This window comes from Suillus discolor (genome assembly GCF_016758755.1).
Source record: "Suillus discolor strain FC423 chromosome Unknown F5147scaffold_19, whole genome shotgun sequence".
NCBI classification, from domain to species: Eukaryota; Fungi; Basidiomycota; class Agaricomycetes; order Boletales; family Suillaceae; genus Suillus; species Suillus discolor.
Genome location: NW_024541266.1, coordinates 591,117 through 612,822, shown reverse-complemented (window position 1 = coordinate 612,822; position 21,706 = coordinate 591,117). Strand labels below are relative to the sequence as shown.

Sequence of the window (21,706 nt, the reverse complement as noted above, 5' to 3'; positions counted from 1 at the left end):
AGCCAGTTATGTATCTCACACCCACGTGCATGCACGTTGTACAAGCAGTTTGAGGCGTCCGCGTCAAGCGTGGAATCCTTATAGATCACGCCGCACAAACGTTTTTGCATGACACAACTTGACTCCTGGCAGCAACCTAGTGGATCAAAAGACCATGGTTTAGAAACGTGCGACCACCTTGATCATGTGGCAGGCGACGAAACCTGACCGATTGCGAAAGAAAGAGTAAACTTGATATCATCCTGTTAATTTTTGTTTGAATTTTGTAATTTTATTTCGTCTTTCACTGAAGCACAAATGGCCATTAATTGTTGCTGTTCAATATAGTACTTCCGGCTCACAGAAAGTGAAAGTCGGCAAATATATATTGCTGTCCCCTCAGCATGATCAAGGCATAATATTAATAGAATTTCAAGTGAGAAGCTGTGCATCCAGAATCGGAAATGACAAACATCCGCTCGTCAAGCCACTCGCCTCGCTCTATTCCTTTCCTCGCTGCGGCTCACGACGACCAACTACCGTTCGACATCATTCCTCACGACTATGAAATATATAGAATTCCCCGAGTTATCACGCCTTTCCCAAGCGCTCACTCATGAGGGCCCAGAATGCTCCGTACACACTCGTATTGAAGCATATAGCTGCAAGAACATCAAACGCGACAAGAAACTCTTCAAGTCCCTTGAACATGCCTACAACGACGAGCTCTCCCATTCACCGCCACTTCCTTCATGGCTTGATCGCGAGCCTGAGCTCACCCCGTTTGGCCCTATGGACAAGCAGGCATCTCGCAAGACACTCTACCTTCTCATAGCCACCCTTAACATCGCATTCCCTGACTATGAGTTCTCAGATGTCAGACCCGCACACTTTAACAAAGAGAAAAACGGCGCGAGCGTGCTAAATTCTCTCAGCACAACCCTTCTCTCTCCTCACCGTGCTGGCATGAGCGTACCACGCACATACTCAGCTTATCCTCCCACGTCGTCCATTTTTTTTCCTTCTTCTGTCCCAACTACCTCATCATCACCTCTGCACCACATGGTGTCCAGCCCCCATGCACCTCCCCAGATAGTTTCTGGCACACACCCAACCTTGTATCGTATATTGGATGATGTCATTGGTCTCGCAGATTGCCAAGTCTTCTCATACTCCCCAGATATCGATTCTGATCCCCACGCCAATGATTCTGACGATGAAGATGATGTCGCATCTGTTGCAGATGAGGATTCGTCCGACGACCCAGACGATGAACCCCCTTTCGAATTTGATGACTATGACGTAGACGAGTTCTTTCCGGATCCTACCAGCTCAAGACCCGCTTCCGTGTCCCTGCAAAATCGTATACCCTTCCGGTATAACAGCGGCAGCACGAGTAGTGGCGAATCGCCCGAGCGCAATAACTTCGCCCATGTGCGATTAAAGCGGCGTTGTGGTGCACTCTTGTGGTCCTCGCACTGGTTCTTCCTCAACCCTAAGCTAAAGCGAATAGTCTTCATCTCCGTCTGGGCGCACACGAAGAACGCACATATGAGATGGGATGACGAAGAGTGGTTCGAGATGGGAATGGACAATGACAGCTATATTGGCGTGGGCTCTGTACCAAAGAATGAACGGTTCTTTGGATGGGAAGGTAGTATCGGTGCAGGAGCCCGAGCGATGGGTCTCAGTGCGTCTGCTTGATTGGTGAGGCACGATCCTGGCAGGATTCCTGACGAGTGCTCATCTCTCAGCTAGCATTTCCATGCTTGCTCACTTGACCCTTGGGACAAATTTCCAGTTTCTTTTGCGACCTTCTTGTGATTCGAGTTTTGGCCGTCAACCGGCCTCGGCAGCAGTCTTGGATGCCCTGTACGATACTGTTGTTTACGTTAGTTTCTGCATGCACGGCTCGGAGGAGTCAGTGGATTCGCATACTATGTCTCTTACTATATGGTTTGATGCTGCCGCGGTGCTGGCGAGTGCGTAGTTTTTGTATCAGTATTTATGACCTGGATTCTTGAGGTCTTCCTTGTAGGTGATGCGAACGATGCATTCCAAGATGTTGTGACGAGATACAAGAGTGGCGATACAGTTGTATAAGTCAGGGTTAAATGACACGTCACGTTGTGCCCCACCAGCCAGCAGCTCGTACTTCAGTGCTCAGTGCTCAGCACTCATGATAAAGTACTATTAGCCTGGAAAGCAGTTGGGCTGATCAGTCAACGGTAGAACACAATGAGATCGCACATCGCAGGCCTGATTATTTTCGCATGTCATCTTCAATCTTCCAGATATCATAGATCTGTTGAACCCTGCCCTATAATGTCCCATCGCTCGCGTAGAGTAGCCCTACCACTGCACGCGTACTACATTCAGATCGCGTCCATCAAACTGTGATGTAGAAACAACCCGGATCATCACAATTATAAAGCCTGGAATCTGGATACGATGGTAAGAACGTGGTAGATGATGGAAAAGTTCAAGATGATTAGAAAATCGATTGTGATTTTGTGAAGTGGTCACTAAATTTCGGTAAAATTGATCGAAATAAGTACACTTAATCTGGCAGGTCCTTGAGTCAAGGAGCGGAAGCAAATGTCATTCCATTCGGAGGGTCAAGTAACCCCCCGCTGCCAGTATACGTGATCTGACGCGCATGATCATAACCACGTAAGTTTGATGTTCTAATTCCACACCTACATACACGACTCATCTGTTGATATCCCGCATATGGATTCTGTCCCTACACTAATCCGGCTTGACTATTCTCTCGTTTCCGCAGTGACTGACATTACCGGCCCGTTCCCCAGCTGACCGTGTCACCAACCGTGCTCTCGGAGCTCCGCCAGATGGTGACGATGATGATGCCGCGAGCCCGATCCCATATAACTGCTAGAGCAGCGATTATCAACCCAATCGATTGGTTTTTGCAACATGCCAGCTGCGGTACCCCCTTCCGGAATTTACGTGCCTGCTGTCTTGTTCTTCAAAGAGAACGAGGACTTTGATGTCCCTGCTATAAAGTCTCATGTTTTGCGGCTCGCTCAGGTGCAAACAAACCTTATAATTCCCTGATGTCAGTCAATAACATTTCGATCCGCTCAGGGAGGTGTTACAGGTATTGTCGTGCAGGGAAGCAATGGAGAGGCTCAACATTTGTCACATGACGAGCGTAAAGAGGCGATCAGCCTTACTCGAAAGACGCTGGATGAAAACGGCTTCCAGAACGTTGTTATCATTGCAGGCTGCGGTGCCCAATCTGCACGAGAGACGAAGAAGCTCTGCGCAGATGCAAAGGATGCTGGTGCTGCCTTTGTACTCGTGTTGACACCTTCCGTCTGGCCTGGAGATATGACGAAAGAGAACATCATCCGTTACCATCGTGAAGTAAGCCTTCTATTAAATCGACTGGACTGAGTCCCTGACTTCCTCGAACTTGTAGGTTGCAGATTATTCACCTTTGCCGTACATGGTGTACAACTTCCCAACTGTCACTGCTGGTATCGACCTGGACTCCGATATCATCCTCACACTCTCAGAGCACCCCAATATTGTGGGCACTAAGTTATCTTGCGGAAACATTGGAAAGCTCCACCGAATCACTGCTGTCAAGCCGCCTTCCGAATTTTGCACTCTTGCTGGTGTATCAGAGGTCCTCTTACAAGGACTCCTCTCTGGAAGTGCTGGCGCAATTGCTGCGTTGCCGAACCTCGTGCCTAAGCTACACATGAAGATGTACGCACTTTACCAGGCAGGAAAGATCGAGGAGGCTATGAAAATTCAAGCTCAACTAGGTCAGGGAGATTGGGCAACACGCAAGGCTGGAGGAGTTGGTGCTATGAAGGCCTTGATATCCGAGCATTTCGGATATGGAGAAATTCACGTTCGACGGCCGCTTATGGCTGTTGCACAACTTAGCGGTACGCATGTCGATAAACTGGAGGAACTGATTGCCAGTGAGAAGACGTTGTAAGATATAACATACTTTTGTATTACGATTATCGCATGCCAGCTGGCGCAGTCCAAGTTTGCCTACTATTCATCATGAAAACACAACGATGTGATAATGTCATTCATCCCTCAAGCTTCAAGAGTCGATATCAGGCGTTCCGAACTTCCTCGGCACTTGCCTTTCTTTTGTCGTCTCTAACTGTTCTCAAGCCTCCCTTTGCCATGTTCTTTATCAATCACCTGGGTGCATGGCACCCACGTTACACGTATGTATATCTTAAATTACTCAAGCAGGCCTCCGAAATAGAGCATGAATCACGGGTGGCAGACCTCTCCTTTTCGGTTCCGACGACTCTACCATGGTGTCAGATAAACAAACTGTGCTCTTGCTCGGCTCTATGGGGAAAAGGCAAGCTCCGCAGCCTGTCTGCAACCAATTTCCTGACTCGATGCGGCATAGCCAGCTCTAGATCGGATTGTTCTGATTGCTCTAATCGGCCCCGTCTCCATGTTATAACTACCTGCTTCCCTTCCAAATTGTTGGAATTCGAACTCATTACTCCTACTGCTGTCAGTGTGATTGCTATATCATAATGAATTTTGTTCATCCTCCCGTGCTAATCGTAAGTGACCTGCCTATGACACATATTTGCTCCTCAGCTGAATTCCATGTTAGGTAGGTGCTGGGCCAGTGGGTCTGGTAGCAGCGTTGACGCTCCTCAAAAACGGTATCCCAGTTCGCATCATCGATAAAGACCCCCATCCTCGCATCGGACAGCGTGGTACTGGAATATGGGTTTGTCGCACATCCACTTGTCACACTGCCGGTCTCACTGAAGGCATGCTCTATGTAGCCACGTTCCCGCGAACTCTACAACTTCCTGGGCGTTACAGAAGTCATTAGTTTGGCAAAACCAGCCCCTCCCATTCGTTTTTACAAGCCCGGGACGTTGGAAACTCTGAAAGACGTAGTGCTGGTCCCGCATGTCGAACCTACTCCAGCAATACCATTCGTGTGCAACACCGTCGCCTGATCAAACCTTCATGCTGACTCGGTTTTTAGAATGGCCACAGATCGATGGGTCAACAACTCCTAGATGTGATTCTGCGACGTCACCTAGAGAAATTCTCTTGTTCTGTCGAGATGGGCACCGAACTCCGCTCGTTCGAGCAGTCCGATGAGGGCGTCACTGCTGTTCTAGCAAAGAATGGCATATCAGAGACTTTTGACACCAAGTGGATCATCGGCGCTGATGGTGCTAAAGGTGAGACGCAGCTAATTCTATTGGGATGCATGAGACTGAAAGTGGCTTTGCAGGCATCGTGCGCAAGCAACTTGGCCTCACATTTTTGGGCGAGACTAGAGACGATGCCCAGATGGTGACTGGAGATATCTGCTTGATGGGCGTTGACCTCGATAGACTGGTACGTCCGTTTTCTACATATTTCATGGAAAGCTATCCTAATGTAGTCTTGAAGCATTGGCACCAATTTGGAAACTTGAATGAACGAGGGTATGTTCCGTTGAGCTTGGAGACATCTATATTGACTGTATGCAGCCTCTCATTGCGTCCAGCAGACGAAATTGGCGATGACGGCTGGCAATTTTTCCTCTTTGGCCGCGAACTAGATTTGATTGAGATCGCTGAGAACGAAAAGCTCGTTTTCGAGACCATCGTGTCGTTAATACCAACAGAGATTTCATTCAGCAAGTTGGTTTGGATGAGCTACTTCCGGTGCGTTTTGTGTTTCTGTCTGTGTTGATGCGCGTTCATCTGTTCGTTCCAGGCCTAATATCCGGATGGTGAATAAGTTTAGCGAGGGTCGAGTGTTTGTTGCAGGCGGTATGTGGTTCTGTTCGAGATGTGCATGGCTATGCTCATGCATGTCGTCATAGATGCTGCTCAGTATGCTATCTTTGAATGCTTCTTCGTGAACTGCCACTAACACATCCAAGCGTCCATAGCCCAACGGGTGGTCAGGTATGGTTGATTCGATTGTTGCTAATACTTGCTCATTTGTCTATAAACAGGGACTCAATTCAGGCGTACAAGATGCAGTGAGTCGGGTAGATGCAGCATGTGTGTTACAACTGACCGCGCCCTACACCAGTTCAATCTAGGATGGAAGCTTGCGCTCGTCCAGAAAGGGCTCGCCAACAAATCTCTTCTCGAGACATACAGCGCCGAGCGTCTGCCTGTGATCTCCGAGATGCTCGGCGTGACCACCTCGATTCTCGACAAGTCGATGGCATCTAAAGGCGCGCAGATCGAACGAAGTCCCATCCTGTTCATGCTCGGCATCAACTGCCGATTCAGCACCATCGTACTCGATGAATTTGTGACTTCGGTCGAGGAGAAGCCAATCAACGCTTATGGGGTGCTTGACGAGGGGCACCTGGAGGCCGGGGACAGGGCACCTGATGCGCCCAATATGCTGCAGGTGGGGCGTGCAGCGCCTGGTACGACGACGCTTTTTAGTTTGTACAGACCCTGGTACCACACAATCCTTGTATTTGCGCCGAGTCTCGCTGATGCTACCCCAATCTTGGGTTCACTGGAGACATACGACAAAAGTGTCGTACGATCGGCAGTCGTTCTGCCATCATCGGCATCAGTAACGTCTGTCGCATCTCCTGCTGATCTCGTTCTTATTGATCGGGAGGGCCATGCTTATTCGGCTTACCTCATGGAAGCTGGTCAGACGAGGGTGTTTGTGATACGGCCGGACGGAGTGATTGGGGCGATAGTTCATGGTACGGAAGGCGTGAAGAAGTACTTCTCAAAAATATTTGTGGACACTTAGTGGCCCGAATATTCATTCTTTACTTACGACTTTTAGAAGTACAATTTATTCCTGTATACCTCATACAACGTAGTGTATCATATTGGTAACTGAAAATGAGAAAACGAAAGTGATGTGACGGAGAACCACACAGTAACATGTACAAGATTTTTGTGCGAGTCCTGTCGTTCTTCATACGTAGACAATGCGAACATTAGTTAATTCTCGTCATGCATCAATTGTCACCTGTAATAGAGATAGTAAATGGCTGTGAGACTGATCGATAATCATGTAAGATCTGGCACATGGTATAGGTAGAGAAAGTTGTTGTACCGTGAAAGACTGATTGAAAGTTGTGATACTCGCTTGATGACTTGCTGTGTCCAAGGACTGAGTGCATTCATTCTATGATCGGGCGAACATCCGCAGTGACAGGTAAACAGTTGAATGCATGGGCTCCCGTAGCTTTGGCTGTGGTGAGTGGATTGATAAATTGACAACCGCGTTACATCGCTACATGTCTGGTGGAGGATTCCACATGTGCTTTAGAGGGAATTGGCTATGAGTGAGATGAAATTTGAGTAGAGCGCAGCAGAAATGAAGATGTGATATTCATATCGGGGTAACTACTTGGATGCGTCTGGGCAAGTTACATGGTGATGTGCTGCCAAGATGGAGATTTGAGAAACTGCTCCACGTAAGTAACAGCCGTATTCATGCGGCTACCTAGGAAAGATAGCTTTTTTTCAGCCAAACTCGATCGCCGGGAAGTGCTGACTGCACTACGACAATTGAATGCGAGTGATACATTCTGCATTCTAAAAGATGTGGAGACAAGAGTTGGGCCCGTGGCAGTACAGAGGTGCCGGAAATGTATAAATAACCCTCCGCGAGGAAGACTGAGCAAGATGTGAGCTTTATATCGGGACTTTCCCTCAGGATGACTGAAAAAGGCCGGGGTGGATTCGACGATAAGGGAATGACGTCTCATTACGACGGGTCGCCTTTTGGATTCATCAACCTATCGAGAAGCTCGGCGACTTTCTGGCGAGCTTCATTCTTTTCCTGTTGTACGTGCTTGAGTTCTGCATCCCGACGGTGGGCAATTTGAGCCTCGTCGGACAAGAGAAGCAGTAACTTCAACGAATGCGTTATGGACAACAGCGAATTAGCTGCACGGACCTGGATCATTTCGATGATGAGCAATCTGTAGTGGACAGGTTTTGTTTTCGTACCATAGACTCGGCACGAGATTCGGCCTGAAATGACTCTTGTGCGATTCGAAACTTGTCCTTGTCTCCGATCTGACAGAGGTTGAGGTACAGCTCGAGAAGGCACGTATAGCGCTTACCGATGCCAGACTAACGATATCGACCATACCATCGACCAATACTTCTACCTCGGCATCTAGCTTCTTGTTCCATTCTTCCTCGATGGTATCAAGGTATTCATCCGAGTTCTGATCGACAAGAGCTTGATTGAAAGTGGGACGCTGAAGCAACTTGGCTGTAGGCAATGCCGAGGGACGAGAGACATCAGTCTGGGGAGGTTCAGCCATCAGTTGATGTTGTCCGAATGACTGGGTTGAATGGTGCACCGGTGAAGGATCTTTAAATGGCTCCAAAAGGCAGGTTGTGGAACGAAAGTAAGTTGTGTGTGTGTTGATGCGATCAACAACGTTGCGCGCTGTTATGATCTTTGAAGAAACGACTGTCTAAGTCTTCCTTGTATTTGATCTGCCATGTTCTTTGATATCATATCAATTCGCATTTCTTAACTCGTCATTAACATTATGCGCTTAGCATCAGTGGTTCCTTTGATCTCTGCAGAACTGGTAGCAGCACTCGACCATTCATGTGGTATCCGAACAGACACCGATCTTATCTTCTTTGGTTCCAGCTTGGACATCATCAAAAGATTACCACTCGGGACCGTAACGCTTTCAGACCTTCAAAAGTTCACCGAATTAGTAGCAGAACAAGCATCGGTCCCTGGATATCGAGGAGACGAGCTTCTTGCTGGCACAGCACGGATATCTGAGAAACATCCTCAAGTCAGCTGTGGTGTCAAGGAACTAGATGAACTTGTTGGTGGTTTTGGTGGCTCTCGAGTTTTTGAAATATCTGGAGCTAAAGGGTCGGGTAAAACGGTCAGATGAGTTAAAGTATGTTTTTGAGGGGCATTCCATTTACAACGAAGATGACAGGCACTTGCGCTGCAAGTAGTGATCCAGCATCTTCTTTCTGATGCAGATTCTTGTGCTTTATGGATAGATACATCCGGCGACTTCTCTGCAGAGAAGACTGCTCAGCTAGTGCGACATTTTGATGTAGCAGTAAATTTTTCGTCAATTTCGTGATGAGAATCTAACGAAGGAATGCCAGGTATCTGATAAGGTGCTAGAGAGATTGCAGGTATCCTTGGGTTTCAACATCGAGGCAATGCACGATGTCCTCGAAGCGCTGCGCATTTCACTTTCTGTATGCCTCTATCTCCTTTTGCGCCTATTCGTTCCTGAATCATGCTATGTATCGCAGAGCTCTAGGATTGTTGGACCAACAGTCCAATGGATAGTCCTCGATTCCATAACCCCACTTTTACTACCGTCCCTAAGTGCGGTATCTTCCCAAGGACATGCCATGATGACAACGTTTATGCGCCGATTACGCGAGCTTGCTCGGACTTTCGGGATCACTATCATGGTGAGGTTGTTACACGAATTCGCACCTGCTTCTTATTTTATCTAGGTGATCAACGGAACATCAACAGCTGCACCATTCAATCAGAGTTCTGCATTTGCATCAACAATCAGAAAACCTGCTTTGGGCCCTTCATTTACATTTATGACAGATTGCACCCTCTGGTTATCGAGGATGAAAGATATACCTGATCCTGAGGGCCCGTTTTCGGTGCACGTAGCGGAAGTATTCCGTTCGAGGGCAACAGTGAGTTACTGAGTAGTTTTTTCTTCGTGTGATATTTAATTCGAATTACAGAGATCAAAGACTTGGTGCACCTTCCAAATTCGCTATGGCGTCTTATCCTCGACATCAGATTTGTAGCTATCCCCTCTTGCAGGTCATTTCTTGGCATAATACACGGTTTGACCCAGTGGCTCGCCGACAAACATAATTCATAAAAGCAGATTACGTGTCGTTGTGAAGCAGCTATAGCGCACATTTTTCCGCTCATTATGAGCACTCACTGACAATCCAATACATATATACCTGGGAGAAACCTTATTACCCCACCTATTTCTTTTCCGACCTGGACAGATCGCAGAGAGTGTGGAACGAAGTTGTATGACTTGGTCGGCGATGAATGCAAAGTAAGAAACGCTGTGACTGAGTTCATAGATCAAGTGAGCAACACCAAGGATTTGGTTGGGTTATTCAAGATCGAGTTCTCAGCTGCTTTGATGTGTGGTTTGAAGAGGATGAGCGAGTTTACGTTCATCCCAAGGACCCTTACAAGGTCAGTCTCCCTTCATCCCCATTCGCACATTTGAGGCTAATAAACGATGGTAATCCAAAGCGTATCTAACATATATAAGCACGAGATACCGTCGGCTCGGTGTCAATTATGTCTCCCCGTCATGCTGTGCAGCGCTGACGCACGCTCTGATCTTCTTGCCACTGTCTCAGATTTCCTTGCCATCCTTTTGTCTTCCAGCACTATGGCGACTGATACGATTAGACTCGACATTGCTCTCCCTGACAGTGACTTAGTGGTTGCTGTGTGGCGCAAAATGCGGGTACTTTCATTGCACACCCCCGTACGCACCGCCGCAAATCCTCAATTCACTACGTTCGTTGACAACATTGGCGAAGACACCACAGGCAATCGCCAAAGCCTTCCGCTGTTAAATAAAACAACAGAGATCGACGAAGCGCGAGCTTTTCTGTCCCCGTCGCACATACTAGCGGATGCTTGCGTGTGCCTTGACCGCACATTTCTCTCGCCACGAAACCAACTGCTTGACAATCTCGAGAACCAGTTCTAGATGGTCATCTATATACTGCACTGTCACGCGTCAAAAAACGTCAAGATACGCTATGCTTAGTTGGAGGAAGAAATGAGGAGAGAGATACGGCAAATATTGTACTAGATGTACTACAATCTTCTCGCCATGTACGTATCGTGGCCAATAATGTCGAACTTGCATCAACGAATCGCCCTCGTTTGTTATTTGAAACGGGGCTTCATGTGAGGACATACATACCTCTCACCGATGTCTACGTCAAGTTTCTTAGGCCGTCTGAGGAGTGTCCTTACTAGTCACGTGCATTCGTGCACCAACATACTACATAACATTTATCGAGCGCACATCGAGTACGTGAGTGATTCATTACACGGGTGGGGTATCTCATCAGTCCATGCGGATGGGAACATCGATATCGTCCTTGACCCAGATACAACCATCGTCACTCATCCTAAACATAGAGCCATCCACCCACCGCCTCCAAGCCATCCAATACGCCTTCTCCAAGTTCCTTGTCCATCGCTCCGTGTCGAATAAGGGCATAGTATCTCTGTTTAAGAAAAGACGCCGTCGCAGGTCAAGCAGGTCCCCACTTATTTCCCCATCGCCATTGGGTTGCACAGTGTAACATATGCTATTCCCTAGGGCCACCGCGCGTTCTTCATATTCATCCCTACTGGATACCACCATGTACTCGCCAAACCCCGTAGCACTGGCCAAGCTCGCAGCGACCCTAGAAGACATCTTGTGTCGATGACTAGGCCAGGCACAAGCAAGTATCGGTGTGCCGGCCCAGAGCACGCTGGATAATATACAGTCAATTTCAACCTTGTGGCATGTGAATGCAACCACTTACTCGGCTGCTACAGTGTGCGCGCTGCACTAATAAACAAGTCAGCTTGTGCAGGGGCACTGATCGTCAAAGACTTACTTCTGACGTGTCCAGAAATAGATCAGGAACTCGGCATCGGTAGATGTGATAGTCTTTTTCAGCAACATCCGTGAACCTGATACGTGATGTTATCTCGTCGCCTGCCCACTCCTTGGCAGTTTGGATCAGATGGGCTTCTCCAGCAGTGGGAAATCGCAGTAACCAAAGAATGCTACGTGGAACCCGGGCTAGAATACGAAGCCAAGTTGCAAATATGTTCTGACACGAACTCAGCGACCGGTTGACGACATTAAGTACTGCCAGAGACTCACGGGGTCGATCTGTTTGGTCGCTGTTTGTCAGTTGTTCACGTATAATAAAATTGCAGTCCAAACCTTATACAACTTTGTGGTTCAAAGACAAAATCAACAACAGCAAGTGAACAACAGCGAAAGGACTCGTACTTGATTGAAATTGGCAAAAATGATAGCATTCCTAGAACAAGAATCAAAATGGGCTGTAAGAACGCGGTAGCGGCACCTACAAGGGTAAATCAGGAAACAGGGCTCGTCTAAGATCTGCTCTACACTTGATTTCATCATTCCATAGCTTTTCCGCTGGCATCTGCGCACGCTCCTCCACAGAAAGATTTGCGCCATGTCGATAAGACTGCCTGTGGTCGGTGACAAAATATGTATGCTAACGAAAGGGTTCAAAGCTAAAGATGCCCAGGCAGCAGTAAAAGAACCTACTGGCATATATATTGGACACTCCGTGCTAAATTCATATTAGCCTCGATCTGAAGTAAATGTCTAGAAGAACATACTAGATCCAATGGGGAGAGGATGATTCTGGATCACCCTCCTCTCCTACTGGAACCCCAAAATCACTGTGCTGGCAGCAATAATTTAGGCTTCGTTTTCGATATGCTCGAACCCGTGCAAATAGGTCGACAGGACATGTGATACTATCACAGACGAGATAGTCGCACCAGCCTGAGCAACATGACAGGTCAGGGTGGCAATGGTCAGGACTATATGGGGTAAAAACCCACTGGCCGCCAATGTTCCAGCATAACCCATCAACGAGATCTGAACGGGACTTGGCCTTGCAGCGAAGATCTCGTTCCTCGCTCCTCTGGTATAACCGCCCAAGTCGACAACTATGCTATTGCATCAATGACACGTCCTGAAGGAGGTATGCGACGCACGGATATGTATATGATCCTCTTCAATCCTGTTAACTATGTCTACACTTGACCACGAAGAGACATCGAGAAAGTTGAAATCGCCCTGCTCAAAGTACTGTCGGAAGATTGACCCATCTGACGGGCTCGTCGCATATAGGAAGATGCAGAACCGATCCTGGTCGTGCAGCTGGAAAACCGACTTCATCAAATGACTTAAGGGATGGTCACTATGCTATTGTCAGCATTAGCGCGAGAAACAAAGCGTCAGCTAGTTGTACCTGAAGTCGCTGGACACATAACCGACGTTAATACGCCGTTTCCACGGAGGCCGTGGCAGTAATGGCACTCTGTCTGGTGATATCTGCGTCATTATATTATGTGACACACGAAGGGCATTTCTGTGTGCGATGCGTCGAATGGTGCGGCTAGGCAGTGGAAGCGTGAACTTATCGGGGGATATAAGCTAAAAATAGAAAGACATCGACGTGGACTTGACATACAGTATGAAAAGGGAGTACAGTTGGAACTTTTTGTAAGGACGCCAAGGAAAGGACAAAGCCAAACGGCTTCGCAGTAGGAGCTGCCCTTAGTTGTGAATATGACACCTCTTCGCTGTAGAGTGTCTCTCCGTAAGTTTCGACGTAACGTCGGTGTTGCATCCTAGTCCGGTACCAGTCGATAAGGCGTATAAGGAAACTCCCTTCGTTGAGGAGAGGTTGTCGTCCATCAGAAACATCTGTGAAAAGGCAAAATCGGTGAACCCATCTTCTCAAGCTGTGGTCGCATTGAGGTCTTGATGTAGTTAAGGCTACATTGAGAAGCCAGTCATCAACACTCCTCTCACCGAGGATGCCGATGTTCTGATGATGAAGCTCCGAAAGGTTCTCTTCACATATCACTATTGTGTTTGTCAACCAATGATCTGTGGAATGTTGAGCTTATATTAGTGCAAAAGGTCGCACATTACCTCGCGCTGTCCAGTTACAGACTGCGTTCATAGACATGCTCAATCCACAGTAGGCATCGACCAGGCCTGCATTTATGGTTACAGCCTTAAGGTAATAAGGAATCGCATCTGCAGGACGGTCCTGCGAAACCAAGATGTTTGGATACAGCAGCTCGCATGAGAAGCAAGAAATGCTTACCATATCTTTCAGGGTATTTGCCATGTTGACCAGTGCAATGTCCAATTCAGGGTGTAGTTGCAGAGCGTGGTTGAAAACCCTTTCATTTTTCATGTATATGTAAGTCTTCACAAATGTTGGTACAACTCACCCAACTGCACAGGCATTGTGACCCGCGTCTTTCAGCAGCGAGCCGAAATTCGAAAGTAAATGGGGATGCGTGGGATCAATTTGCAGCCCTTTCTCGTAATAAAGGCGGGCAACATCCCTTCCAGAAGTGACTCGTGGCGTATTTGAAGCCGCATTGCTACTCATGCCGCACAGGACAACACCAGTATCATTGAAAGCAGAGGCACTCGGAAACAATGATAGCGCAAGATAGTGAAGCAGGAGAACCAGCGCATCACTGGAACAATGCGGAAGATCAAGACCGAGGTCAGCAATCAATGCGCCTTCCTGAATGCGCCGTGCAAGGGTAAGCAACGCAGATGAGGTTGCAGTCTTGACTTCATAGGTCGATTGACCAGAGTGAAGAGCAGCCCATACATCAGAAGCGGTATGTGGGGAAGCAAAAACGACAACCGACAGCATCTGCGCCTGATCTGGAAAAAGCACGACATTGGGCAGTGTTCCGGTAATGGGATCCAGCATAGCATTAATGAAGCTGTCACTGGCATGATGGACTGCATGCACTAGTGCCAAGCTAGTGTCGTCGAAATGTGGAAGATGGTTGGTGCTAGCACGATCTTGGATTGCATCCAAGATATTATTCGGTTCTGGTGATGGCGGTAGCGTGGAAAATGCAAGCGATGCAAACCAGCTGGCAAGAATGATATCCCGGAATGTCAACGTGGTTCCCGAAGACAGCGGTGGTGAAAGACGGATACTCGTTTCAATCGCATCCACATAATGGGTGGATGATGTGTTGCCATCTACTTTTTCTTGAATGTTCGCAACGGATGTGAAGACGTTCAGAAGACGATGAGCATGCTGAGGAGTCATTGACGCAAGCAGTCTATCGTTTGCTGCTTTCAAATGGGTACATAATTCACGGTAAAACAGCAATGCTTGCTCTGATAATGTCGGTGATATCATGAGTTCAGATAAAAGGGCGTCCTGCTAGCCCATTTAAACAAAGAATCAAGAATTATACTGGCAACATACCAAGAAATCCCAGTCCGGGGTATCATTCTGTAGGCATGCAAAGATGTCGTTACTAGCGGCGTTATGGTTTATAGACCTCATCGTTGGAGAAGGTGGTCAAGTTGCGTCTCACCCAAAGACGCCCGTGGTGCAGAGTTCATCACCGCGTCATCGGGTCATTTTTGCCCAATCCGAAAGAGGGTCATATTACAGCTGTGCATCTTGCGTAAGGCTTGCACCCCGATGTTTTTCTTATGGTTCGACGTATTGTCCGCTGTGGGAGACTGTGGAGAACGAAGCATCGGCATTTCGGCATCAAAAGGTATCTGTATATTCAGACGAATGATGGAAGAAACAGGTACACTGCTAGGCTGGAAGCATTACTTTCTTTGGCAGGAGATCCCCACCATTTCGAGGAATCGCGTTTTGGGACTGCATGTATGCCAAAGACAGCGTGGGAGTGGAGACTGACCTACAACGACACATCGTCTCCCCTCATCAACCTACACTCATTGCCACATCTGCACCTGGTTTATCCACTTTGGGCTTTTTGGAGGCATCTAGGACCTTGGTCTTCAGAGAGACCATCATAGCCCGAAAAGCTTCCTCGCCACCGGGGTAAACTTTCTCCAACGAACCACAACAAAGGTCAGACTCCAATGCGAGGTTCAGCAGTTCAATTAAGTGCCCGTTTATGGGATCAATGCTTAGTGCCTTCGTGATGGACGTTAGGGGTGGACCTAAGGAACAAACCACGCCAAAGGTTGCAGCATACCTCGTGATATTTGATGATTGCCTTATCTATTTCTCCGAGGAGATGATACACCATGGCCAGATAACCAAGACCCTGAGGATGTTGGGGTTCAATTTCTAACACATGCTGATAGTTTGTCTTGGCCATCTCATAATTCCTGGGACAAGCACGTCAGTCATGCACGCTTTCGAGCAACCTAAACTAAACTGACCTCAACTTTCTATAGCAAGTTCCGAGATTGAGGTATGTTGTCGTCCATGACATCTGGGAGCTTTGCGTCACTTGAGCAAGTTCGAGCGAACGTTTGAAAAGATCCGCTGCTCGCTGGTAGCTGCTGATTCAATCAGCATGAGCCTCAGAAGATTGGCTCAGCGTTGGGCTCACTCTCCGTGCGTGAACGCCATAACTCCCAATTCATTGATAAGAAGAGGGTCTCCATCACATGCGGCGTAAGCAGCGTTCAACGCTTCATCGGCTAACAAATGATTGGACAGCATAATTTGCTCCATGCCCACAAATAGCAATGGTAAATGGGAACTGAGCTTCTTCAGCACGCCTATCACAATTCAGCTGATCGAGAACAACCTCACCCTGTGAACATGCGAGCGCAGGTCGAATACGCAGTGACAGCATGGTCATGCTCGCCTTCCATCGCAAACGTGTGGGCAAACGCGATCCATGCAGGCCCAAATCGTGGATCCATAAGTGATGTTTTACTGTGGATGTGGATGCTTCACAAGCATGCGAAGAAAGAAGATCTAATAGACTCACCTGAAGTACTGTCGGGCTTGTGGCCATTTCCCAGACGCAAGATACCAAACTCCAACTGCATACCAGCTAATAGGGTTCTCAGGTTCCCGCTCCACAAGTTCATGTGCTAGAATAAAGAGTTTTGAGTGAAGATGGTTAAGATGGTACATGCAGGCAATGTGCAGTGGCATGGTAGGATCATGAATAGAAACCAGCCCCAATATCCTGTGAAGAGACATCTGAGATGAATTGAAACTCCTTTTGACAGGCGTTCTAACCTTGTCGTGATAGTATAACAATCGGCCCAGCGGAATTGAGCATAGAGTGCATCAGCAAAACTGAATAACACATCGGGATTGTCAGAAAGTCCAAATTCCTCGACAAGACGTCTCCGGGTCAGGGCATGCTCTTCTGCATGTTTATACTTCCGCAACTGAGAAGTGTATATGAGCTGCACAAAATCGGCATCGTCTTGCGTTTGTTCCCTGTAAGCGAGACCCTGGATAAACTCCCATTCTATGGCAGTCAAATACCAGGAAATGAGCAATGATACTTGTGACCTAACCTTCGTCCGGAGTCATCATTTCACCACTGACTAGTTGGTCGAATGCATCATAACATTTGACGTCCAAAGTTAATGCCTCCATGAAGCAAAGCTTTGCTTGGTCTCCACGGTTCAGCTTAAGCATAAGTATGCCACGCAAATGGCACATGGAAGCTTCGACCTACACAACCAAGCAAAGGTTCAAATGCTGTGGTTAGAAATGTATGTCCGCTTACCTTGATGCCACCATCAACATTCGGCACGGCAGGCCCACTCCTTGCTGAATGATCTGTTAGTGGATGGTAGCAGTCGTACATGATTGATATCAACCTGAATGACGGAATGGATTCGCTTCACCGAGCATCTCTGTCGCGTCTGTCCAATTCCCTTGCCGTACTTGGCACTGTGCAGCAAGATATCTGCATGCTACACTCATGTCCACAAGTCTTGATACGGAATCCTGTAACTCTTCAGGAATTTGCATCATGCCAGCGTCACCCATTGGCAATTGAGGCATTATACTTGTGTCAAAGTGCCCCTCCTTCCCTTTGCCTTTTGTGTCTGCAGTCAAACTACCCATTTGAAGATCGTCTACTAGCCTGTGTTCAAGGCCATTCAAGGGTGCACTCTGCACTTTTGGTGTCATAGCAGGAAAGGGCCTAGTCAAGAGTCTCTCAGCACGCGCGTACTGATGGGTCATGAAGTAAGTCTGAGCTAGCCAAAACGCGTCATTTGCGTCATCTGCACGTCACAGAAGATATATCAATAAAAAAGAACAGCCAGAGCAATAACAATCATCAAGGCAGCGTGACTTACTGGTCCATGACAGTATCTTGTCTCCCCAGAAGGCGGCAGTTTCATACAGATGCTGCATCAAAGCATCGTGCCGCCACAGCCTCATGCGGTCAATCATCCCCCACTCGCCATCGTCATTGTCAGATTCCATCTCAGTGTCCTGAAAAACATCCATGGAATCATTTGCAAGGGGATGACGGCCTATGCTCTCTTTCGCTCGCCGGTATCTCCGAAGCGAGGATTTTGGCGAGCTTGGAAGCATAGAACGATTTGGATCAAGCGCAAGGGGTCGACCTGAGCCACTCATATCCGCCGCAGAAAATGAGGAAATGATTGGTTGCGGGCCAAACGAGAAGGATGATCCTATTGAAACTCGATTACGCGAACTTGCTGTCGATGGAAGACGAGGTATTGGCGGGACGACAAAAGCACCAGCTGGCGGGGGCGTCGAGGTCATGTTACAGTCAATATTACTTCGCCTTCAAGTTCGAAAGGGCTTCGGCAACCATCAGCAAGGTAGAATTACGTAAGAAAGGAATATCATTTGGTATTATTACTGTATTACTTACTCAAGAATGTCCGAAGCAAAAATTCGGAATATAGAAAGGCTTGTAGACGAACCTTCTTGCAAGTTGCAACGACACCATGCTTGAGCTTGAACACGCTATTTACAATGTTTTCGACAAACTGAAAGTAGTATACTTACCTCAGACAGACGGAGGTGAGCCTGCATTCTTTCATCCCCGCAATGCCTCATTGATCAGCGAGAAAACGAGTACGTAGTCAAGGTTGGGGGCAGGCCGTGGATCCGATACTGTAATACACCCTCGCGAGCTCCTCGGTGAACTTCCCCTACACGAGACTAGCTAACGCTCGTTTCATCGCACTTGACACGCAGGCATCTCCCGAATTTTGCATATGAGCCGCGCATCCGAGGTATTCGCACAAATCTTGGACAAATACGATGGGGCAGCAGCTGGAGGCAATGTCAGAAGTCTGAAAGTAATGGAGATCCGGCCGGCGCATCAATATTGATGTCTGCTCTGTTTATAGGCGCCTCGTCGATTGCTTCTGCATTACATAAAATAACGTTCCAACAAGTGAACAAGTAAGACTGTTGGTCTGTAGTCATCGGGGAAGAACTTGGATCCGACTAAACCAACTCTCCCCCATGCATCAACCATGAAGTTGGCCCAAAAGACCACCCAGAGCCAAGTCCACAACAAGCCCAAAAATCCATCGACACGTAAGCCCGTACGTTTCTTCCATATGCCTTCAAGAATAAGGCCGATGGCCTGCATGATGAAGAACCCAAACACAGCAACAGGGTGACCACCTCGTTCCATTGCCTTCAATCCAAGATAGTGCAGAGCGCCTGAGACGAGGAATGCGCCCACGACCCCTCCAGTGCGACCAAGTAGGTATGACAATGGTCGAGCACCGACTGATATGAAGCACTCCCGGAACAATTGATGCCACTTGTGACCCCAAAAATTGGTCAGCGATGTCGAAAGCCATGGAGCATCAAACAAGGGCGGCCATTGAGACGGTGCTTGTCTGAATAACAAGACGAACTCAATAGCATGTATCTGATACACCGATTCAATCACAAAATATGCTGTCCAACCAGAGAGGATCGTAATGATAGTAGACCGGGTATAGCGACTGAGAGGCGGCAGCGATGGGTCAAATATTGTGCCCCCTTCAATTGATCCAAATGTTTCTGGCGAAAAATCGCGAGTAGCTCCAGAGGTAGCATCAAATGCGAGCGCATAGAACAGTAGCTTCGCGAGAGTGATGAGCAGGAACTCTAATGTTGACTTTGTTCCAAGACTGCTCTCTGGAATGCGTAAGCCTTCCGCCCAATCCCACCCAATCCCGCGAAGGTTAACTGATAGATCCCATACGTTCCAGATGGCGATATATAGTGGGGTATTCTCAATATTGGTAAACTGGTTGCTTGTGTTGCCTGACATGGTATCACCGTGGAAATTTTTGTTTGGTTGCAAAGTCATTCGTTTGTATGGTTTTTTTGCGAAAGCCCAAGCAGTCGATCGCATCGAAAGGGTGAATGTGGCAAGCTGAGTTGTAATACTTGGATGAGACAAAGCTCCTCGTGATATGTTATTCGGTACACTCACAACTAAGCCTTGATTGAGAAAACGGTAGTTGGGAGTGCCGAAAGAAAAGTCGAGTGATGAGCCAGCTCGATATGCACACAGCAATATAACTGGAAGAAGCGCAAAGCGGATTGTTGCAGTGCGTTTTCGTTGAACCAGCACGCCCATTGCAAGGTACGATACAAAGGCCGGCAAGAAACATGTTGAAAGAGTTGATACCGACAACGAAACTCTCTCCTGGGGTACAAGCAGTCTACTGATGCTGGCCATGCTGAGAGCTTTTGTCAGTGAGGAACTACTATGAACATGGGAAATGCAGTATACCCTGTAATGTATGTCCAATTGATGAACTGTACAATCCGATAAGACAAACTTCGTTCGGTGCAGTGCACGAACGTTGCTACGGCATCATTAGAGTTTAGAACCATACTAGACAAATGGAGATAAGGTCTATAAGACTACCACTTCAAGGTGCCTCAATTGAACTCAAAGCTGCCTCAATCTAAGTAAAGTTCCAACTCACAAAGTAAACGTCCATGAATGTGATTCGAAGAATAATCACGCTCAATGGCAACAAAGAAGCTCTACGTGATGACAGTCGCTTTCCGCATTGTATCTCTCACATACCATCGTTTCCTCGGATCGCCCTCGTAACGAACACTCCAACTTCCTGGATAGCCCAATCCATAGCCCGCGCATTGTCCTTGTTGATTAGAATCTGGCCTCCAATAAGCAGGAGGCGGGCGTTCGTAAGACCGCTTCTTCTTAACTGCTTTGGCGTGTGTCTTGCGATGGGGTTGCAAATCCTCAGGGAAAGCAGTAGGGAAAACAATGCAGGTTGCCCGCAATGAATGCGGGGAGTCGACGGCACCAGTTATTGTTGGTCCAATTGCCTGCCTACGCACTGTTCTGTGTCGATGACTTTCGGTGACCATCACTGCAGGGTGAGGAATTGGTAAATTGCCTTTCATGCGAATGACTTTCTGGTTGTCTTGTACAAATGGCTGGATGGGATGATTTTCTACAACGCCAAAATTTGTGGATACTGCATATTACGCACATTGAGGTGCTTTTGCGACGGCACGTCTGGCCGTGCAAAGTCTACGGCTACAGACTGGGCGCGTCTCATCCGTTCGTCAGCTTGGATAGGATTGTCTTCGCAATCAGGGGGTCTTGTTCTTCAGACGAAGGAGAATCATGAGTGGAGGAAAAATTCAATGTGAAATAAAGTACTTTGGCCTGGGTGGAGGTTTCGGGATAATTGATATGATCCTTGGAGGTGCTGTACTGGAAAGCAGACGAAACGCTGTATAGATGAGCCGTTATGAAGCATGTCTTACACGTTTCAGTTTGGATACATACATATTAGACCATCCCGTACGTCCGGTGGTGTTAGCTCGTTCCCATTACATCGCTTTTTCTTCCTACGAGGATGACTAGGAGTTGTTGATAGATACTGCTCAAATTCTGAGAAGAGGAGCTCATACAGCTTGCGCTTCGAGGTCGTGACCTCAACATCAGATGTATCGTCCGCATCAATAAAGGGGTCTACATCAGACCTAAGCTGTGCTCGAGACACAAGCTCAAACTCTTGACCTTGGAGGTGCGGATTAGCGAACTTCATGGGATCATTGAAGTCTCAGACAAGTTGTTGTGGTTTGTTGTCCAAAAGCCTCTGAAGAGGACTAATCTACTAATATATATAGTAATCATAGCT

General features: G+C 47.6%; 10 protein-coding genes across 10 annotated transcripts; 5 read left to right on the top strand and 5 right to left on the bottom strand.

Annotated features, from left to right (window-relative positions):
* The first annotated feature begins 454 nt into the window (after window positions 1-454).
* On the top strand, window positions 455-1,763 carry F5147DRAFT_111680 (Maf1 regulator-domain-containing protein). The gene has a single exon (XM_041428079.1). It carries the CDS (start codon window positions 544-546, stop codon window positions 1,681-1,683), a length of 1,140 nt encoding a protein of 379 aa, XP_041294489.1. The 5' UTR covers window positions 455-543; the 3' UTR covers window positions 1,684-1,763.
* Window positions 1,764-2,641: 878 nt separating this feature from the next.
* Window positions 2,642-4,061, top strand: F5147DRAFT_688377 (uncharacterized protein). Its single transcript, XM_041436914.1, has 3 exons — window positions 2,642-3,030; window positions 3,088-3,369; window positions 3,425-4,061. Exons 1-3 carry the CDS (start codon window positions 2,917-2,919, stop codon window positions 3,953-3,955), a joined length of 927 nt encoding a protein of 308 aa, XP_041294488.1. The 5' UTR covers window positions 2,642-2,916; the 3' UTR covers window positions 3,956-4,061.
* Window positions 4,062-4,077: 16 nt separating this feature from the next.
* On the top strand, window positions 4,078-6,806 carry F5147DRAFT_610653 (FAD binding domain-containing protein). Its single transcript, XM_041432426.1, has 12 exons — window positions 4,078-4,556; window positions 4,610-4,729; window positions 4,788-4,946; window positions 4,997-5,198; window positions 5,252-5,358; window positions 5,413-5,447; window positions 5,493-5,669; window positions 5,722-5,777; window positions 5,831-5,840; window positions 5,891-5,915; window positions 5,966-5,992; window positions 6,046-6,806. The coding sequence occupies exons 1-12, from the start codon at window positions 4,527-4,529 to the stop codon at window positions 6,736-6,738; spliced, it is 1,641 nt and encodes a 546-aa protein (XP_041294487.1). The 5' UTR covers window positions 4,078-4,526; the 3' UTR covers window positions 6,739-6,806.
* A 901-nt stretch (window positions 6,807-7,707) lies between these two features.
* F5147DRAFT_574360 (surfeit locus protein 5 subunit 22 of mediator complex-domain-containing protein) lies at window positions 7,708-8,275 on the bottom strand (the record flags this gene model as incomplete). The annotated part of the gene is made up of 3 exons (XM_041431215.1): window positions 7,708-7,899; window positions 7,953-8,021; window positions 8,069-8,275. The coding sequence occupies 3 exons, from the start codon at window positions 8,273-8,275 to the stop codon at window positions 7,708-7,710; spliced, it is 468 nt and encodes a 155-aa protein (XP_041294486.1).
* A 111-nt stretch (window positions 8,276-8,386) lies between these two features.
* F5147DRAFT_688360 (P-loop containing nucleoside triphosphate hydrolase protein) lies at window positions 8,387-10,221 on the top strand. Its single transcript, XM_041436913.1, has 6 exons — window positions 8,387-8,866; window positions 8,924-9,052; window positions 9,102-9,197; window positions 9,255-9,419; window positions 9,465-9,662; window positions 9,714-10,221. The coding sequence occupies exons 1-6, from the start codon at window positions 8,510-8,512 to the stop codon at window positions 9,777-9,779; spliced, it is 1,011 nt and encodes a 336-aa protein (XP_041294485.1). The 5' UTR covers window positions 8,387-8,509; the 3' UTR covers window positions 9,780-10,221.
* A 91-nt stretch (window positions 10,222-10,312) lies between these two features.
* F5147DRAFT_794842 (uncharacterized protein) lies at window positions 10,313-10,895 on the top strand (the record flags this gene model as incomplete). Its single annotated transcript, XM_041443149.1, has 1 exon — window positions 10,313-10,895. One exon carries the CDS (start codon window positions 10,313-10,315, stop codon window positions 10,718-10,720), a length of 408 nt encoding a protein of 135 aa, XP_041294484.1. The 3' UTR covers window positions 10,721-10,895.
* Window positions 10,896-10,988: 93 nt separating this feature from the next.
* On the bottom strand, window positions 10,989-14,215 carry F5147DRAFT_688350 (glycosyl transferase family 41-domain-containing protein). The gene is made up of 15 exons (XM_041436912.1): window positions 13,905-14,215; window positions 13,727-13,847; window positions 13,260-13,681; window positions 13,038-13,204; window positions 12,781-12,986; window positions 12,625-12,732; window positions 12,397-12,565; window positions 12,323-12,347; window positions 12,115-12,269; window positions 12,035-12,065; window positions 11,966-11,974; window positions 11,903-11,911; window positions 11,631-11,849; window positions 11,556-11,581; window positions 10,989-11,501 (listed from the first exon to the last, which is right to left on the bottom strand). The coding sequence occupies exons 1-15, from the start codon at window positions 13,995-13,997 to the stop codon at window positions 11,087-11,089; spliced, it is 2,175 nt and encodes a 724-aa protein (XP_041294483.1). The 5' UTR covers window positions 13,998-14,215; the 3' UTR covers window positions 10,989-11,086.
* Window positions 14,216-15,312: 1,097 nt separating this feature from the next.
* F5147DRAFT_688344 (uncharacterized protein) lies at window positions 15,313-18,369 on the bottom strand. Its single transcript, XM_041436911.1, has 11 exons — window positions 17,891-18,369; window positions 17,405-17,815; window positions 17,311-17,354; window positions 17,096-17,255; window positions 16,809-17,046; window positions 16,552-16,755; window positions 16,371-16,496; window positions 16,165-16,317; window positions 15,992-16,111; window positions 15,802-15,937; window positions 15,313-15,740 (listed from the first exon to the last, which is right to left on the bottom strand). Exons 1-11 carry the CDS (start codon window positions 18,324-18,326, stop codon window positions 15,525-15,527), a joined length of 2,244 nt encoding a protein of 747 aa, XP_041294482.1. The 5' UTR covers window positions 18,327-18,369; the 3' UTR covers window positions 15,313-15,524.
* Window positions 18,370-18,814: 445 nt separating this feature from the next.
* Window positions 18,815-20,372, bottom strand: F5147DRAFT_688341 (membrane bound O-acyl transferase family-domain-containing protein). Its single transcript, XM_041436910.1, has 3 exons — window positions 20,314-20,372; window positions 20,011-20,260; window positions 18,815-19,950 (listed from the first exon to the last, which is right to left on the bottom strand). The coding sequence occupies exons 2-3, from the start codon at window positions 20,257-20,259 to the stop codon at window positions 18,946-18,948; spliced, it is 1,254 nt and encodes a 417-aa protein (XP_041294481.1). The 5' UTR covers window position 20,260; window positions 20,314-20,372; the 3' UTR covers window positions 18,815-18,945.
* A 6-nt stretch (window positions 20,373-20,378) lies between these two features.
* On the bottom strand, window positions 20,379-21,639 carry F5147DRAFT_688340 (uncharacterized protein). The gene is made up of 4 exons (XM_041436909.1): window positions 21,352-21,639; window positions 21,223-21,295; window positions 21,050-21,167; window positions 20,379-20,993 (listed from the first exon to the last, which is right to left on the bottom strand). The coding sequence occupies exons 1-4, from the start codon at window positions 21,611-21,613 to the stop codon at window positions 20,574-20,576; spliced, it is 873 nt and encodes a 290-aa protein (XP_041294480.1). The 5' UTR covers window positions 21,614-21,639; the 3' UTR covers window positions 20,379-20,573.
* Window positions 21,640-21,706: the final 67 nt, after the last annotated feature.

What these genes read in the sequence shown, in the direction of transcription:
- F5147DRAFT_610653 (XM_041432426.1), top strand. Translation starts at nt 4,527, where the DNA reads ATGAATTTTGTTCATCCTCCCGTGCTAATC. An exon ending in CTACTCCAGCAATACCATTC is followed by an intron (nt 4,947 to 4,996) that starts GTGTGCAACACC and finishes CTCGGTTTTTAG; the next exon opens with AATGGCCACAGATCGATGGG. An exon ending in ATAGCCCAACGGGTGGTCAG is followed by an intron (nt 5,916 to 5,965) that starts GTATGGTTGATT and finishes GTCTATAAACAG; the next exon opens with GGACTCAATTCAGGCGTACA.
- F5147DRAFT_688360 (XM_041436913.1), top strand. Translation starts at nt 8,510, where the DNA reads ATGCGCTTAGCATCAGTGGTTCCTTTGATCTCTGCAGAACTGGTAGCA. An exon ending in TGCGACATTTTGATGTAGCA is followed by an intron (nt 9,053 to 9,101) that starts GTAAATTTTTCG and finishes AAGGAATGCCAG; the next exon opens with GTATCTGATAAGGTGCTAGA. An exon ending in CGCTGCGCATTTCACTTTCT is followed by an intron (nt 9,198 to 9,254) that starts GTATGCCTCTAT and finishes TATGTATCGCAG; the next exon opens with AGCTCTAGGATTGTTGGACC.
- F5147DRAFT_111680 (XM_041428079.1), top strand. Translation starts at nt 544, where the DNA reads ATGAAATATATAGAATTCCCCGAGTTATCACGCCTTTCCCAAGCGCTC.
- F5147DRAFT_688350 (XM_041436912.1), bottom strand. Translation starts at nt 13,997, where the DNA reads ATGAAAAATGAAAGGGTTTTCAACCACGCTCTGCAACTACACCCTGAA. An exon ending in CTGTACTCCCTTTTCATACT is followed by an intron (nt 13,205 to 13,259) that starts GTATGTCAAGTC and finishes TCCCCCGATAAG; the next exon opens with TTCACGCTTCCACTGCCTAG. An exon ending in CTGTTTCCTGATTTACCCTT is followed by an intron (nt 12,066 to 12,114) that starts GTAGGTGCCGCT and finishes TTCTTGTTCTAG; the next exon opens with GAATGCTATCATTTTTGCCA.
- F5147DRAFT_688377 (XM_041436914.1), top strand. Translation starts at nt 2,917, where the DNA reads ATGCCAGCTGCGGTACCCCCTTCCGGAATTTACGTGCCTGCTGTCTTG. An exon ending in ATGTTTTGCGGCTCGCTCAG is followed by an intron (nt 3,031 to 3,087) that starts GTGCAAACAAAC and finishes CGATCCGCTCAG; the next exon opens with GGAGGTGTTACAGGTATTGT. An exon ending in TCATCCGTTACCATCGTGAA is followed by an intron (nt 3,370 to 3,424) that starts GTAAGCCTTCTA and finishes TCGAACTTGTAG; the next exon opens with GTTGCAGATTATTCACCTTT.
- F5147DRAFT_688340 (XM_041436909.1), bottom strand. Translation starts at nt 21,613, where the DNA reads ATGAAGTTCGCTAATCCGCACCTCCAAGGTCAAGAGTTTGAGCTTGTG. An exon ending in AAACCTCCACCCAGGCCAAA is followed by an intron (nt 21,168 to 21,222) that starts GTACTTTATTTC and finishes CTTCGTCTGAAG; the next exon opens with AACAAGACCCCCTGATTGCG. An exon ending in CGTCGCAAAAGCACCTCAAT is followed by an intron (nt 20,994 to 21,049) that starts GTGCGTAATATG and finishes CATCCCATCCAG; the next exon opens with CCATTTGTACAAGACAACCA.
- F5147DRAFT_688344 (XM_041436911.1), bottom strand. Translation starts at nt 18,326, where the DNA reads ATGACCTCGACGCCCCCGCCAGCTGGTGCTTTTGTCGTCCCGCCAATA. An exon ending in TGCGCTCGCATGTTCACAGG is followed by an intron (nt 16,318 to 16,370) that starts GTGAGGTTGTTC and finishes GAAGAAGCTCAG; the next exon opens with TTCCCATTTACCATTGCTAT. An exon ending in ACTTGCTATAGAAAGTTGAG is followed by an intron (nt 15,938 to 15,991) that starts GTCAGTTTAGTT and finishes TGCTTGTCCCAG; the next exon opens with GAATTATGAGATGGCCAAGA.
- F5147DRAFT_688341 (XM_041436910.1), bottom strand. Translation starts at nt 20,259, where the DNA reads ATGGCCAGCATCAGTAGACTGCTTGTACCCCAGGAGAGAGTTTCGTTG. An exon ending in TTCTCAATCAAGGCTTAGTT is followed by an intron (nt 19,951 to 20,010) that starts GTGAGTGTACCG and finishes ATTACAACTCAG; the next exon opens with CTTGCCACATTCACCCTTTC.